Genomic DNA, 14,347 nt, shown 5'->3' with positions numbered 1-14,347 from the left:
TGACAGTCCCAGCTCTCCCAGTGGCTTTTGTGGGAGCTTAAGTAAATCACTTAAGCTCTCTGAACTTAAGTTTTCTCAGCTGTAACATGAGGAGGTTTAGGATGATCAAGCATGGAACCAGTGCACCCTCAAGGACCACCCATTCCTTCTCCCTATCAGACATCACTAGTTGATGACTGTGTTCTTCCCTACCGAGCCCTGACTCAGACTGTCCTGAACTCAGCCCTCAGGACTGAGGGATCTCTAAGGTCACCTTCAGCATCAGTGTTTAAAAAGAATGGAGTGAGCAAAGTCAGGAGAAGTGAAATGCCTTAAAATGGTGTAGTTTGTCATTATGTCATTCTATTCCTTGGAGGAAAAGACAGTGTTAGCTCAAGTTCCAAGACTAAAGTTTCACTGGGGCTTTTCCAAGGCTTTTTTTTATTCCTTTGCCAAGGAGCCTGGGAAGGGCAGGTCTTCAGTCTCACGAACACATTGTTGCATCTATAATTCTCCAGTTTTTTCCTCCTCAGTGGGGATTGCCACTGAGAGCTTGGGTTCCCAGGCCTAACTATTTAAAAATAATTCTCACTTGTTTTTTAAAGTGATTGTTTAGAAGCGTTTCTTGCTGTTTTGGAATCTCCAGCATTAGGTCACATTCTCTGCCTTCCAACAAGTGGTTAGATTTTTTTTTTTTTTTTCATTTTACCCTGGCATCGGGGAATGGTGTAGCCACAATGGGAGAGTGTGAGAACATCCTGTAGCTTCAGCTGTCTTGTGATTTTTCAGAGGTAGCCCCTTCCAACCAGATAAAAGGCCAAATACAGATAACGGTTACTCTTTGTTTTATAAAAGGGAATGAGTTCCAAAGGCAGGTAACAATTTTTTTACAACAACCTAATTGAGATATAATTTGCTTACATACTATATACTTTACCCTTTTAAACTGTACAATTCAGTGGTGTTTAGTATATTCACAAGATTGTGGAACCATCACCATTAGTTCCAGAACATTTTCATCACAACAAAAAGATGCCCTCTGCTTAAATATTAAGAGTCTCTCCTGGGTTTCCCTGGTGGCTTAGTGGTAAAGAATCCGCCTGCCAGTGCTGGAGACACAGGTTTGATCCATGATCTGAAAAGATCCTACATACCACAGAGCAACTAAGCCTGTGTACCACAACTATTGAGCCTGTGCAGTAGAGTCCAAGAACCACAACTACTGAAGCTCATGCACCTAGAGCCCATGCTCTGCAACAAGAGAAGCCACCACAATGAGAAGACCAAGCAACACAACTAGAGAGTAGCCTCTGCTCACCGCAGCTAGAGAAGGCCCAAATGCAGCAATGAAGACCCAGCCAAAAATAAATAAATAAAATTTTTAAAAAGTCACTCCCCACTACGTGCCCCTGCCCCCAGGTAAGCCACTTCCCCAGCCCTAGACAACAGCTAATCCACTTTCTATCTCCATAGATTTACCTATTTGGACTTCTCTGTAGGTTTACCTATTTGGACATCTCATGCAATTGGAATCACAAAATACGTTGTCTTTTATGACCACCTTCTTTGACTTGACACAGTGTTTTCAAGATTCATTCATGCTATAGCTTTTGGCCTTTTTTAATGACCAAATAATATTCCCATTATATGGATATACCACATTTTATTCATTCATCAGTTGATGGGCATTCAGGCTGTTACCACCTTTTGGCTATTATGAATAATGTGAGCATGCATGTACAAGTTTTTGTGTGAACAAGTTTTCATTTCTCTTGGTTATACACCTAGGGGTAGAATTGCTAGGGTAGAGTCATATGGTAGCTTTACCTTGTGAGGAAATATCAAACTGTTTTCCAACGTATCAGCACCGTTTAAAAATCCTACTAACAATGTATAATGGTTCCAGTTTCTCTACATCTTTGTCGACACTTGTTATTGTCTTTCATTTTAGCCATCCTAGCAAGTGTGAAGTGTTAGGTATCTTACTGTAGTTTTGATTTGCATTTTCCCTAGTGACTAATGTTGAGCTTTTCATGTGCTTATTGGCCTTTGTCTATCTTTTGGAGAAATGTCAATTTAAATCCTTTGCTCATTTTTAAATTGTCTTCTTATTGTTGAGCTTTGAGAGTTTTTATATATATATATATTCCACATACAAATCTCTTCTCAGATGTGATTTGCAAATATTTTCTCTCAGCTTGTGGGTCTTCTTTTCACTTTATTTTTTTTGTATCCAAAATGTGTTTATTGGGATGGTTTCCCATTCATCTTGTTTCAGCGTGCTTTTAAAAAAATATTTATTTATTTATTTATTGGCTGTGCTGGTGTGGGCTTTCTCTAGTTGCAGTGCGCAGGCTTCTTATTGCAGTGTCTTCTCTTGTTGCGAAGCATGGGCTCTCGGGTGCCTGCAGGCTTAACTCAAAGTCACAAAGATACATTCTTTTGGGTTTTTTTTCCTAAGTAATTTATAGTTTTCTAAGTATTTTATAGACCATATAGATCTGTGGTCTATTTTGAGTTCCTTTTCTTTTGGCCTCTCTGCCTGGCTTGCAGAATCTTAGTTCCCCAACCAGGGATTGAACCCAGTCCACAGCAGGATAAGTGCTGTGTCTTAACCACTGGACTGCCAGGAAACTCCTGATTTTGAGTTAATTTTTATATGTGATGTGAGGTAAGGGGTCCAACTTCATTCTTTCGTGTGTGGACAGCCAATTGTCCCAATACCACTGTTGAGGGCAGTTTATTTTGTAATGAAATATCATCTTTCATGAAACCCCAGAATATTCACATACTTTGAAAACTTCCAATGTGGTGGAAAAAGCACTGAATGGAGCAAGAAATCTAGACTCTGGTCACATACTGCTACCTTCTCATTGTAGGACTTCAGGCCAGCCCACTTCCCTTCTTTGCATCACAGTTTTCTCATCTATTGAATGTGACAGCATGAGTAAGACTGGTTCTGCCCATTATTCCTGCGCCTGTGACCTCTTTGTATATGGGTGCTGATTGTGGAGGGGGCTGAAAAATTAGGACTTTTCTCAGCAAAATGGGCTGCTTTCGCTTCTTGTTACCTGGTGGCAGTCTTAATGCCAAATCAGTTGCCTGAGCATTAGTCAGTCTTGAATGAGCATCAGGGTTACCTGGAAGGCTTGTGAAAATGCAGAGTGCTACCTCCCACCTCACTCCTGGGTTCTGATTTAGATGTTCTGGGTGGGACTTGATAATCTGAATTTCTGACAGTGCTGCTGCTGATCTGCACTTTTCATTCTGCCTGGGAACACCAGCTTCATCTCTCCCTAGCTAGTTCTTTCCTGACCATCAGATCTCAGTGTGGCTTCCTAGAGGAAGCCTTCCCTGTCGAAAACCACAGCTAGACTTAAGAGCCCCTTCTCCAAGCTCCTATCATGCTATTTATCACACTGCATCCTAATTGCCAGTTTATTGTCTGTTTTTTTTTTTTTTTTTGCCATGCTGCATGACATATAGGATCCTAGTTACCTGACTAGGGACCAAACCCATTCCCCCTGCAGTGGAAGCGTGGAGTTGTAACCACTGGATTGCCAGGGAAGTCCCTTTTGCCTATTTTCTCCACTAGACTGTGAGATCCTGCGGGTCTCTATTTTGCCTGTCATTGGCTCCCCAGTACCTAGCTCAGAGCATGCCCTGAAGTCCCCACTCTGAGCCCATTCCTGCATGGAGCTGCTGAGTGGTGTTGCATTGTACCTGAGATGGAGAGAGACAGAGGGAGCACAGGAAAGAGGAAACAAAGCCAGAGCCCTCTTCCTTCCACCTTTCTGGATTTCTAGGCAAGTAAAGCCACTCGGGTTCTGTATCAGTTATTTATTGCCACAATAATCTGTGTGACAAAGCATCACGAAATGACCGTAAGTGCTTGTTTCTGAAGGACCTGGGGGTACTGGGCAGTTGGCCCTGCTGATCTTGCCTGGGCTCACTCATGTGTCTGGGCATCAAGTGAGTGGCCAAAGGCTGATCTAGAATGGCCATAGCTGAGAGGATTGAGACAACTGGGGTCTGCACCATGTAGTTTTCATCCTCCCCTGATACCTAGCCCAGACACATCCTTCTCAAGGTGGTAGCAGAAGGTGAGAGTGAGCAAGCCCAATCACAACAGTGCTTTTTAAACCTCTGCTTGCAACACATTTGTTAACACCCCAATGATCAGAGCAAGTCACATGGTGCTACCAGAGTCAGGAGTGGGAGGGCGCTGTGGAGTGACATTGTGAAGGGCATAGACAGTGGAGGAGGGGCTGATTAGGACTGTTTGCAGTTGTGATCCACCACAAGTTCATTACTGTCAATTACTGGCCAATAATCCCAACAGGGTGAGGCTCTGTATTATTGCATCTCAAAAATACATGCCTGTTTTGTTTTTTTTTAAATCTTAATGCAGGGAGACTGCAAGAAAAGGAGATTGTCTAGGATCAAGAAAGATAGTAACAGCCTGACCTTTCCTTGCACAGGATTGGAGGCTGTCATCATTGGAGAAATTCATGAGAACATCACCCTGCACTGTGGAAACATCTCGGGACCGAGGGGCCTCGTGACCTGGTGCCGCAATGACTCGGAGTCGGCCTTCCTCTTGTCCTCCAACTCCAGCCTCCCACCAGCCCAGTCGCGCTTCTCTCTGGTGAATGCCAGCTCCCTGCACATCGAGGCGCTAAACCTGCAGGATGAGGGGAACTACACCTGCTCTGAGGTCCTGAGCAAGACTGAGATCCGGAGGTTCCAAGTGTGGCTGCAGGTGGCCAGTAAGTGGTGGGTGGGGATTGCACCTGGTGGGGAGGCGCTTAGAGCCTTGGACCTGAGGAGGCCTTTGGAGTCAGCAGCCTGGGTTTTCTTCTGGGCTCTCCCACGTGTAAGCTGAGTGATCTCACATCTGTCATTTCCTCATCTGTATAATGGGGATAATAGGAATTCTTGCCTCATAGAATTGCTGTGAGGAATAAATGCCAGTATATCTACATATATACTCCAATACTTTGGCCACCTGATGCAAAGAACTGACTCATTTGAAAAGACCCTGATGCTGGGAAAGATTGAAGGAGGGAGGAGAAGGGGACGACAGAGGATGAGATGGTTGGATGGCATCACCGACACAATGGACATGAGTTTGAGTAAACTCCAGGAGTTGGTGATGGACTGGGAGGCCTGGCATGCTGCAGTCCATGGGGTCTCAAAGAGTCAGTCACAACTGAGCGACTGAACTGAACTGAACTGATATCTATGTAAATTGCTGTAAATGGCTCCTGGCATATTATTTATTAATAGTTAGCTATTACTTTTAGCTTATTAATATCATCCTTGCTATTAGTCTCATTTTATTATGCAACAAAGTATAACATAATCAAGTCAGACTGCCTGAGTTCCAACCCTAAGGACAGGTCATCTTGAGTAAGTAACTTAATATCTCCGAGATTCAGTTTTTCTTATTTGTTAACTAGGGACAATGCCTTGTATGCCTTATCAGGTATATGCTCTTATGCTCTAGTGCTAAGTACAGGGCTTAGTATGAACTACTATTACTACTGTCCTTCCTAAATCAGCCTATCATGTCTGTCAATATATATGCATGATTTAGACCAATAGTTGGCAAATTATAACCTGTGGGCCATTTCTAGACTGTTGTTTATTTTTGTATGACCTGCAAGCAGCAAATATTTTTTTACATTTTTTTTTTTTTACATTTTTAATGGTTGAAAAAAATCAAAAGAAGAATGATACTTGTGCCATGTGAAAATTATATGAAATTCAACTTTCGGTTTAAATAAGGTCTTATTTGAACATAGCAATGCTTATCCAGTCACATATTATCTCTGATTGTCTTTAGTGCTATAATCTCAGAGCTGAGTGACTGTGAAACTGATTGTATGTCCCACAGAACCTAAAATATTTACTCTCTGGCCCCTACAGAAAAAGTTTGTTGATCCCTGTGTTAGAGGGACATCCACATTCTAGTTGAGAGGAAATACCCATGTGATCATTTTATTGCTCCCTGATTTTCTCATCTATAAATTAAAGAATTTACTCTTTCCTTTAGTCAATACATATTTATTGAGAGCCCAATGCCAGACACTGTTCTAGGCACTGGGCCACAGGAATGGATCAGACAGAGACTGTCCCTACCCACACGGAACTGACATCCTAATGGCTGAAGGCAGACAGTCAACAGGTAAACAAATGCGTCAGGCAGTATCAGAGTGGCAGGTGTTGTACAGAGAATTGAGATGGCGTGATGTGATTCTCTGAAACACTTTACATGGGTGGGTTAGAGAGGAGCTTTTAGAAGGTGTGACATTGACAGTGAATGATATGTAGGAGCCAGTCATGCAAAAGTGAGAGAGAGGGATCCAGGCAGAAATTGACCTAGTGCACGACGGGTTGAACATGGTGCATGTGTAGGTGAGAAGAAGGCTGGGTGTGGTGGGAACCCAGGATGTGAGAAGGCAGGATATGTGAGATATGAGAGGCAGAGCCAGACCATGTGGGGCTGGGTAGGACTGGTGTTGTGGGTTGAATTGTATCCCCCGGAGAGATATGTTGTTTTCCTAATCTCAGTACTTGTGAATATGACTTTATTTGGAAATAGGCACTTTGCAATTATAATCAACCTAAGATGAGGTCATTGTGTGCTCAGTCACTTAGTGGTGTCCAACTCTTTTGTGACCCCATGGACTATAGTTCACCAAGCTCCTCTGTCCGTGGGATTTCCCAGGCAAGAATACTGGAGTCAGTTGCTGTGCCCTCCTCCAGGGGATCTTCCTGACTCAGGGATTGAACCTGCGTCTCTTGCATTGGCAGGCAGATTCTTTACCACTGTGCCACCTGAGAAGCCCAGAAGATAAGGTCATTAAAGTGGGCCCTAATTAAAATTGACTGTTATTCTTATAGGAGGAAAATGCATGCAAAGACAGAGACACAGGGAGAACTCACACAGTGGCAGGCAGAGATTGGAGTAATGAAGCTGCAAGCAAAGGAATGCCAAAGACAGATGGCCACAAGCAGCAGCCACCAGGAAAGAGGCAAGGAAGGGTTCTCTCCTAGAGCCTTGAGAGGAATATGGCCCTCCTGACATCTGATTTCATACTTCAGAATGGTGGGAGAGTCAATTCTGTTCTTTTCTTTAAAAAATATTTATTTATTTATTTGGCTGCACTGAGTCTTGGTTGTGGCATACAAACTCTTTAGTTGTGGTATGTGGGGTCTAGTTCCCTAATGAGGGATTAAACCCAATTCCCTGCATAGAGAGCATGGAGAATAGCCACTGGACCACCAAGGAAGTCCCAATTTCTGTTCTTTTAATCTGTCTAGTTTGAGGTACTTTGTTAAGGCAGCCCAAGGATACTACTACAACTGGTAAAAATAATTGAGATGCTTATTCTAGGTGTAGGAGGCACCCCTGCGACTGGAAGCTAGCAGGGGTCTTGTGTCATTTAAATTACACATAGAGAATGGATGTGTCTGGTCACAAAGAAAACTGGTAACATAAAAAACAAAGAAGCCAGTCAGAGGTACCAGATGTTAGTGGTCAGAGTTAGGGTGAAAATGTATGGTTCAGAGAATATTTTGGAGGTAGACTGCCAAGATTTGCTGCTGGATTGGAAACGGAGGATGAAGGAAAGAGAGGCTTCAAGGACTTGTCTAGATTTTTGGATGGTTTCTAAGGTTCCCAGCAACTCTCAAGGCTTATGGAATTTGCAAACACAGTGTTTTTGGGTCTGCATAAATTGCTGAATGACCTGGAATGAATGTGGGTGTATCAAAAAATGTCACCCAATTTGGCCCAGTTCTTATTGGTTCCTGGCGGGTGCCAACAGACCTCCCTCACTCCAGCTGCCAAACAGTAATAATTCCTTTGGGACTACCCTGGCGGTCCAGTGGTTAATACTGTGCTCCCGCAGCACAGGGCACAAGTTTGATCCCTGCTTGGGGAACTAAGATCCTGCATGTTGCATGATGTGACCAAAAATAATAATAATTCCTTCATATCAGTCTGTCAATAAATATTTTTTTAAAATTTTTGGACGCACCGTGAGGTATGCAAGATCTTCTTATTTCCTTGACCAGGGCTTAAACACACACCCACTGCAGTGTAAGTGTGGCGTCTAAACTACTGGACCATCAGAAAAGTCCTTAAATGTCTTTGCTTTTGACCTCAGAGGAGTAAGGTGGCATTACAACTTTGGGTTTTTATTTTATCATCACTGTCTCTGATTTATGATGATTTTATCTGACACTAACTTATTAATCATTGGCTAAGTTTATTGGAGGATGGATTAGTTTCATTATTGCCCTGAGGGAGATAAATGGCAAGGTCTTCTTGTGATGAAAGTGAACTTACATTTTTTTAAAAAGTCACTAAACTCAAATGGTGCTTTGAGCTCTCTGAGTTACTGTGGTATGATTTGTGTTATGGAAACTTCATTTGGAAACATATGGTGTCCCTGACTGGTTCATGAAAACAGGACATAGGCTGTCTTAGCCAGTTTGGGCTGCTATAACAGTAGCATAGAGTGGGTAGTTTAAAGAACAAACCTTTCTTCCTCACAGTTCTGGAGGTTGGAAAGTCCAAGATCAAGGTGCTGGCAGATGTGGTGTCTAGTGAGGGCCTGCTCTCTGATTGGTAAATGAGTATCTTCTGTCCTTGGTAGAGAACAAAGATGGAGGAAGCAAGCTCTGGGGGCCTCTCCTTATGAGGGCACCATAAGGGCACCCCTTCATGAGAGCTCTGCTCTCAGGACCTAACCTCCTCCCAAAAGCCCCACCTCCAAATGCCATCACACTGGGCACAGACTTCAGCATATGAATTTGGGGGGAAACAGGCGTTCAGTCCACAGCACAGATATCCTCTGGTCTCACATATACCGAAAGGAACCCTCTGGACCGTCAGGCTGTGTTCCCCTTTCGGAGAGACCCTGAGCTAACACCATACCCCTCCAGACACCAGGGAGCCCCTTCCTGCTGCTCAGACAGTGGCTGAAGGGGAGGCCTTGGCATCTCAGATTGGAACTCAGCCCTCATTTCTGCATGGGAGTTTCAGAAAATGGATTAGGCTTGACCCCACTATTCTGGAGGGTGGTGGGGCTGCTGAATGCCTGAGAGCACACTCTCTGAGGCCTAGTTTCCCCGGTTCAAATGCAGGTCCTGCTGGCTGTTGTCTTCATGACCTTGGGGAAGTCACTTGAACTCCTCCACCCTTAGTTATCATTTGTGAATTCAGGAGTAACGGTACAAGCTAGGCAGAGATTCCCTGCACACATTCATGAGATAAACACGTACAGCCTTCAGCATAGAGTTGGGCACACAGCGTATATGCACTTGGTTCATGTTAGCTCTGTCAGCTGGTGAAGCAGGTGACAGAATTCTAGTGGGAAAAAAATGCATCTTAAATTCCCAACAATCAGTGCATCTGAGCTTTTCCAACAAGATTTGCTATGTGTCAGGGACTCTGTGGGCCCGGATTTTCCTTTTCCCATCTTTCTATTGATGTGGTTGATAACTTAAGTCTCTTAAGGAGAAAAGTTTGGAAACATTCTAACATGGCCTTAGAAACTAGGGGGAGAATTCTGAGATGTGACAAGTTGTTATCTGTAAGTGACTTTGGTTTTGTTTTGTTATTAAAAAAAATTTTTTTTCTTCCAGCTTTATTGAGGTATAATTGACTTTGTGCTGTATAGCACAATGATTTTACTTATACACATCATGAAATGATGACCACAATAAGTTTAGTGAACATATGTCATGTCATATAAATACAAAATTAAATAGAAAAAAAATTTTCCCTATAATGAGAACTCTTAAGATTTACTCTCTTAACTTTCATATATAACACACAGCAGTGTTAAGTATATTTATCATCTTGCACATTACAGCGCTAATACTAATTTATCTTATAACTGGAAGTTTGTACCTTCATCCAATTTCCCTTCCTCCCATCAGCCTACCTATGGTAACCAGAGATCTGATCTCTTTTTCTATGAGTTTGTTTGGTTTTGAACTATTGGGTTGGCCAAACTTACAGATAAATCCAAACAAACTTTTTGGCCAACCCAATATAATTGACCTACAACACTATGTTCTTTTTTTTTTTTCTTTCACTATATTAGTTCTTGTTACACGACACAGTGGTTTGATATTTCTGTACTTTTCAAAACGATTATTGTAGTAACTCTAGTTATGATCTGGCACCAGACAGAGGTATTATATAATTATTGACTATACTCCCCACACTGTACATTTCATACCCATGACTCATTTATTTTGTAACTGAAAGTTTGTACCTCTTAATCTCCTTCACTTATATCTTTCCTCTCCTTACCTCTCTCCCCTCTGGCAACCACCTGTTCTCTGTATCTGTGGCTCTGTTTCTGATTTTTATATTTGTTCATTTGTTTTATTTTTTAGATTCCACATGTAAGTGAAATCATGCAATATTTGTCTTTCTCAATCTGACTTATTTCACTTGACATAGTACTCTCTAGGTTTATTCATATTGTCACAAATGCAAGATTTCATTCTTTTTTATGGCTGGATAGTATTCCATTGTATTATGTATATATATATATATATATATCTGTATATATACATATATGTACATGGTATATGCCATTTTGCTACTGCAAAATTAGTTGTATATTTTTGAGTGCTGCTCTGTCACTAAAAGATTCAAGTTAGGAGACTGAAAAAAAATGTTTTATATCTGTGTATTTTATTTTATTTTTTTATTTTTAATTTTTTTGTATCTGTGTATTTTTTTAAAAATCTGATGATGAACAAGGAGCCAGGCATTGGTTTATTATGGGAGGAACACTATCATGGAGGTACTGTAAGGCCAAGTCGGTCCACTTCATTTCTTGTTATTTAACAGATTCTGTGTTGCCACTCTTGTCCTGTTCAGGAAGCTCATTCAGTGGCCTTGCAACGTTCTCATAAGTCAGCTTGTCTTCTCGCCAAGCATCATCAATCAAATCCAAGATCCTTCTATCACTCTGTACCTCACTGTCCATTCTGTTACAACTCTGATCTTGTCAGACACACAATTGTGACTGTTCCAATGCTTGGAATGCTGTCTTCTTCTTTTTTTTCCCCAGTAATTTTTTTGGGATATGTCTTCTCAGGCAAAGGGGACAAAAGTAAAAATCAACAAATGAGACTACATTAGACTGAAAACCTTTTGCACAACAAAGAAACTATCAACAAAACAGAAAGGCCAACTACTGAACGGGAGAAGATAGTTGCAAATGATAAGAGATCAATATCCAAAACATACAAAGAACTGAAAATGACCCTGAATGTGTGAATGCATAGAAATGCTGCAGAAACACGAGGCTGGCTGTATGAGGGCTGGTAGCTTTCACCCTTCTTACCACCTGGATCTCTGCTTATCCATCAGTGGGCATTTGGTGCCTCTGTCTTCTAGGGAGGAAGGTTTTCTATAGGCTTGGGGTGATTCAACCTGCCTAGAATGGGCACTGTGATGTGATTTTGTTATTTGTCTCAGAAGCAAGGGCTCTGCACTGTTCGTTATTAATTTAATGATGCGGTTGAAGAATCTAGCCATCAGGATTGGGGCTGCTGCTTCTGAGGGTACAGAAATCCCTTAGTCTAGAGCAGTTCAGGATTGCCATGGCTATTTTTTTCCATTGCCTTACCCATCCCCTTCTGCCTCCATACTGGGTGGGCATGATGTTAGCACCGCTGTGTGTTTACTTGCAGAAAGTATGGGGGGCTAGCTGTTGTTGTTCAGTCACTAAGTTGTATCGCACTCTTTGCGACCCCATGGACTGTAGCACGCCAGGATTCTCTGTCTTCCACTATCTCCCAGAGTTTGCTCAAATTCCTGTCCGTCAAGTCGGTGATGCTATCAAACCATCTCATCTTCTGCCACGCCCTTCTTTTGCCTCAACCTTTCCTAGCATCAGGGTCTTTTTCAGTGAGTCAGCTCTTCACATCAGGTGGCCGAAGTATTGGATTTTCAGCTTCAACATCAGTCCTTCCAATGAGTATTCAGGATTGATTTTCTTTAGGAATGACTGGTTTAATCTCCTTCCAGCCCAAGGGACTCTCAAAAGTTTTCTTCAGCACCACAATTCAAAAGCATCAATTCTTCAGCACTCAGCCTTCTTTATGGTCCAACCTTTACATCTGTACATGCCTACTGGAACAACCACAGCTTTGATTATAGGTACCTTTGTTGGCAAAATGATGTCTCTGCTTTTTAATACACTGTCTAGGTCTGTCATGGGCTTCCCAGGTGGTTTCCCAGGGGGTAAAGAGTCTACCTGCCAATGCAGGAGATGCAGGTTTGATCCCTGGGTTGGGAAGATCCCCTTGTGAAGAAAATGGCAACCCACTTCAGTATTTTTGCTTGGGAAATCCCATGGATAGAGGAGCCTGTTGGACTACAGTCCATGGGGTCGAAAAGGAGTTGGATATGACTTAGTGACTAAACGACAACAACAAACAACTAGGTTCGTCATGGCTTTTCTTCCAAGGAGCAAGCGTCTTTTAATTTCATGGCTTCAGTCACCATCCGCAGGGATTTTGGAGCTCAAGAAAATAAAATCTGTCACTGCTTCCACTTTTTCCCCTTCTATTTTTCATGAAGTGATGGGACCGGATGCCACTATCTTAGTTTTTTAATGGTTGAGTTTCAAGCAAACTTTCTCACTCTCCTTTTTCACCCTCATCAAGAGGCTTTTTAGTTCCTCTTCACTTTCTGCCTTTAGAGTGGGTAGCGTGGACCTTAACACATTCCAGGAGACTTTGTGCTTCTTTCAAGAGATAATTTCTTAGCCACTGGGGAGTTGAGTGGTGCACTATGCCAGCTGCTCCTGTGTCTGTTTTCCTCAGGCCAGGCCAGTGTTGAGGGGGCATTGGACCTGGTGGGCACACGGGCAGTGAGGAAGCTGGTTCGTTTCAGCCTCCAGGAGCCCCTCTGGATGATTCAGTTGGGGCTTGGAGGATAGGAGTGCTTCTGTCTAGCCAGGGATGTGACTGCCATGCCAGACTTGCAGGAAAGGGAGTCTCGAGAAAGCCCCATGTTCTCTGACTAATTGGGCCCGTCTGATTTGTACATGTTCTGTGATGGTGGTAGTGACATTGTGCCCTGCCACAACATAAGGTCCTAAGGAAAGGGGGTGTTGGTGTACTGGAGAATGGTTGCTGGCCTCATCAGAAGATGGAATGGCCCTTGCCCAAGATTGATTAACTCAAGTCTTGCCAAGCTCATCTGAATGCTTATAAGAGCCTCTGGGTTTTGGCCTTTTGAACGGGAACAGTGGCCAATAAGGAGATGTGGAGTCAATGGGGTTGTTACATTTGCCTCTATATTTCATCTCTCTCTTTTTTTAATTTGGCTGCTCCACATGGTTTGTAGGATCTCAGTTCCCCAACCAGGGGTTGAACCTGCACCCTCGGCAGCAAAAGCCTAGTTCTAACCAATGGACTACCAGAGAACTGAGTACTTTTTGGTAGTACACCAGGGCTCAGTACCAGACCAGAATGCTGGAGTGCGTAGCCTTTCCCTTCTCCAGGGCATCTTCCCAACCCAGGGATCAAAGCCAGGTCTCCTGCATTGCAGGCAGATTCTTTACCAGCTGAGCTACCAGGGAAGCCCATAGAATGTTAACCACATATCAAAATACCAGGGTAAGTGTTCTACCTCTTTCATCTCATTGGAGCCTTTGGTGGTAGAAGTTACTCCTTTTCTTTTCATTTCATAGGAAGGACAGGAGACTGAGAATAGAAGGGAAGGACACTTGCTCAAGGTTGTTCATATAGAAGTGGCAGTAAGTTTTATACCTAGGTGTGTCTGGGTGCAGAGTCCACACCCATAACCATTAGGCTAAGGTGTTCATCCACAAGTCAGAACTTGACATGACCATGGCCTCCGTAAGATACTAAACCTTTGTAACCACTCTATATTTTGTGTATGTTTTTGTTTGTTGTTTTATTTTTCTTTGCTGTTTTATTTTTGTTTTCTCCCCGTCTGTCTCTTCGAGTGATTGCCACCATCATCCTGCAAGCAAAAGTGGCTGGTGGTTTCTGTTTAGGAATATCAGCCGGGTGGAGAGAAAGGTAGGAGGGATGGAAATGGGTGCCGCCTTCTTCATGGTCAGAGTAGGGGAAGAACCCTAAGGGTTTAAGAAGATGGCATCAGCTTTTTTTTTTTTTTTTGGTGGAGCAGTTAGAACACACACATTTATTAAGTTCATCTTATATGGGTGGCATCAGCTTTAATTAAGAAAGCAGACTCGGGACTTCCCTTGCAGTCTAGTGATTAAGACTCCATGCTTCTAATGCAGAGGGCACAGGTTTGATCTCTGGTCAAGGAACTAAGATCCCACAA

At 42.8% G+C, this 14,347-nt stretch overlaps 1 protein-coding gene and 1 pseudogene across 4 annotated transcripts in view; one reads left to right on the top strand and one right to left on the bottom strand.

Moving 5' to 3' along the window:
• VSIG10 (V-set and immunoglobulin domain containing 10) overlaps window positions 1–14,347 on the top strand; it is a 40,237-nt gene that overhangs the window by 2,881 nt on the left and 23,009 nt on the right. For all 4 annotated transcript variants that reach the window (XR_009692834.1, XR_009692833.1, XM_061141875.1 and 1 more), the window contains exon 2: window positions 4,461–4,748. Coding sequence is in view for 2 of the 4 variants with exons in the window: in XM_061141875.1 (XP_060997858.1) it covers window positions 4,461–4,748 (288 nt within the window). In the remaining 2 variants the exon portion in view is untranslated. The remainder of the gene's footprint in view (window positions 1–4,460; window positions 4,749–14,347) is intronic.
• LOC133055730 (anaphase-promoting complex subunit 13-like) lies at window positions 10,203–11,003 on the bottom strand (annotated as a pseudogene).

Source organism: Dama dama, chromosome 5 (genome assembly GCF_033118175.1).
Source record: "Dama dama isolate Ldn47 chromosome 5, ASM3311817v1, whole genome shotgun sequence".
NCBI lineage: Eukaryota > Metazoa > Chordata > Mammalia > Artiodactyla > Cervidae > Dama > Dama dama.
The sequence above is the reverse complement of the archived record's forward strand: the minus strand, read 5'-3'. Positions and strand labels throughout refer to the sequence as shown.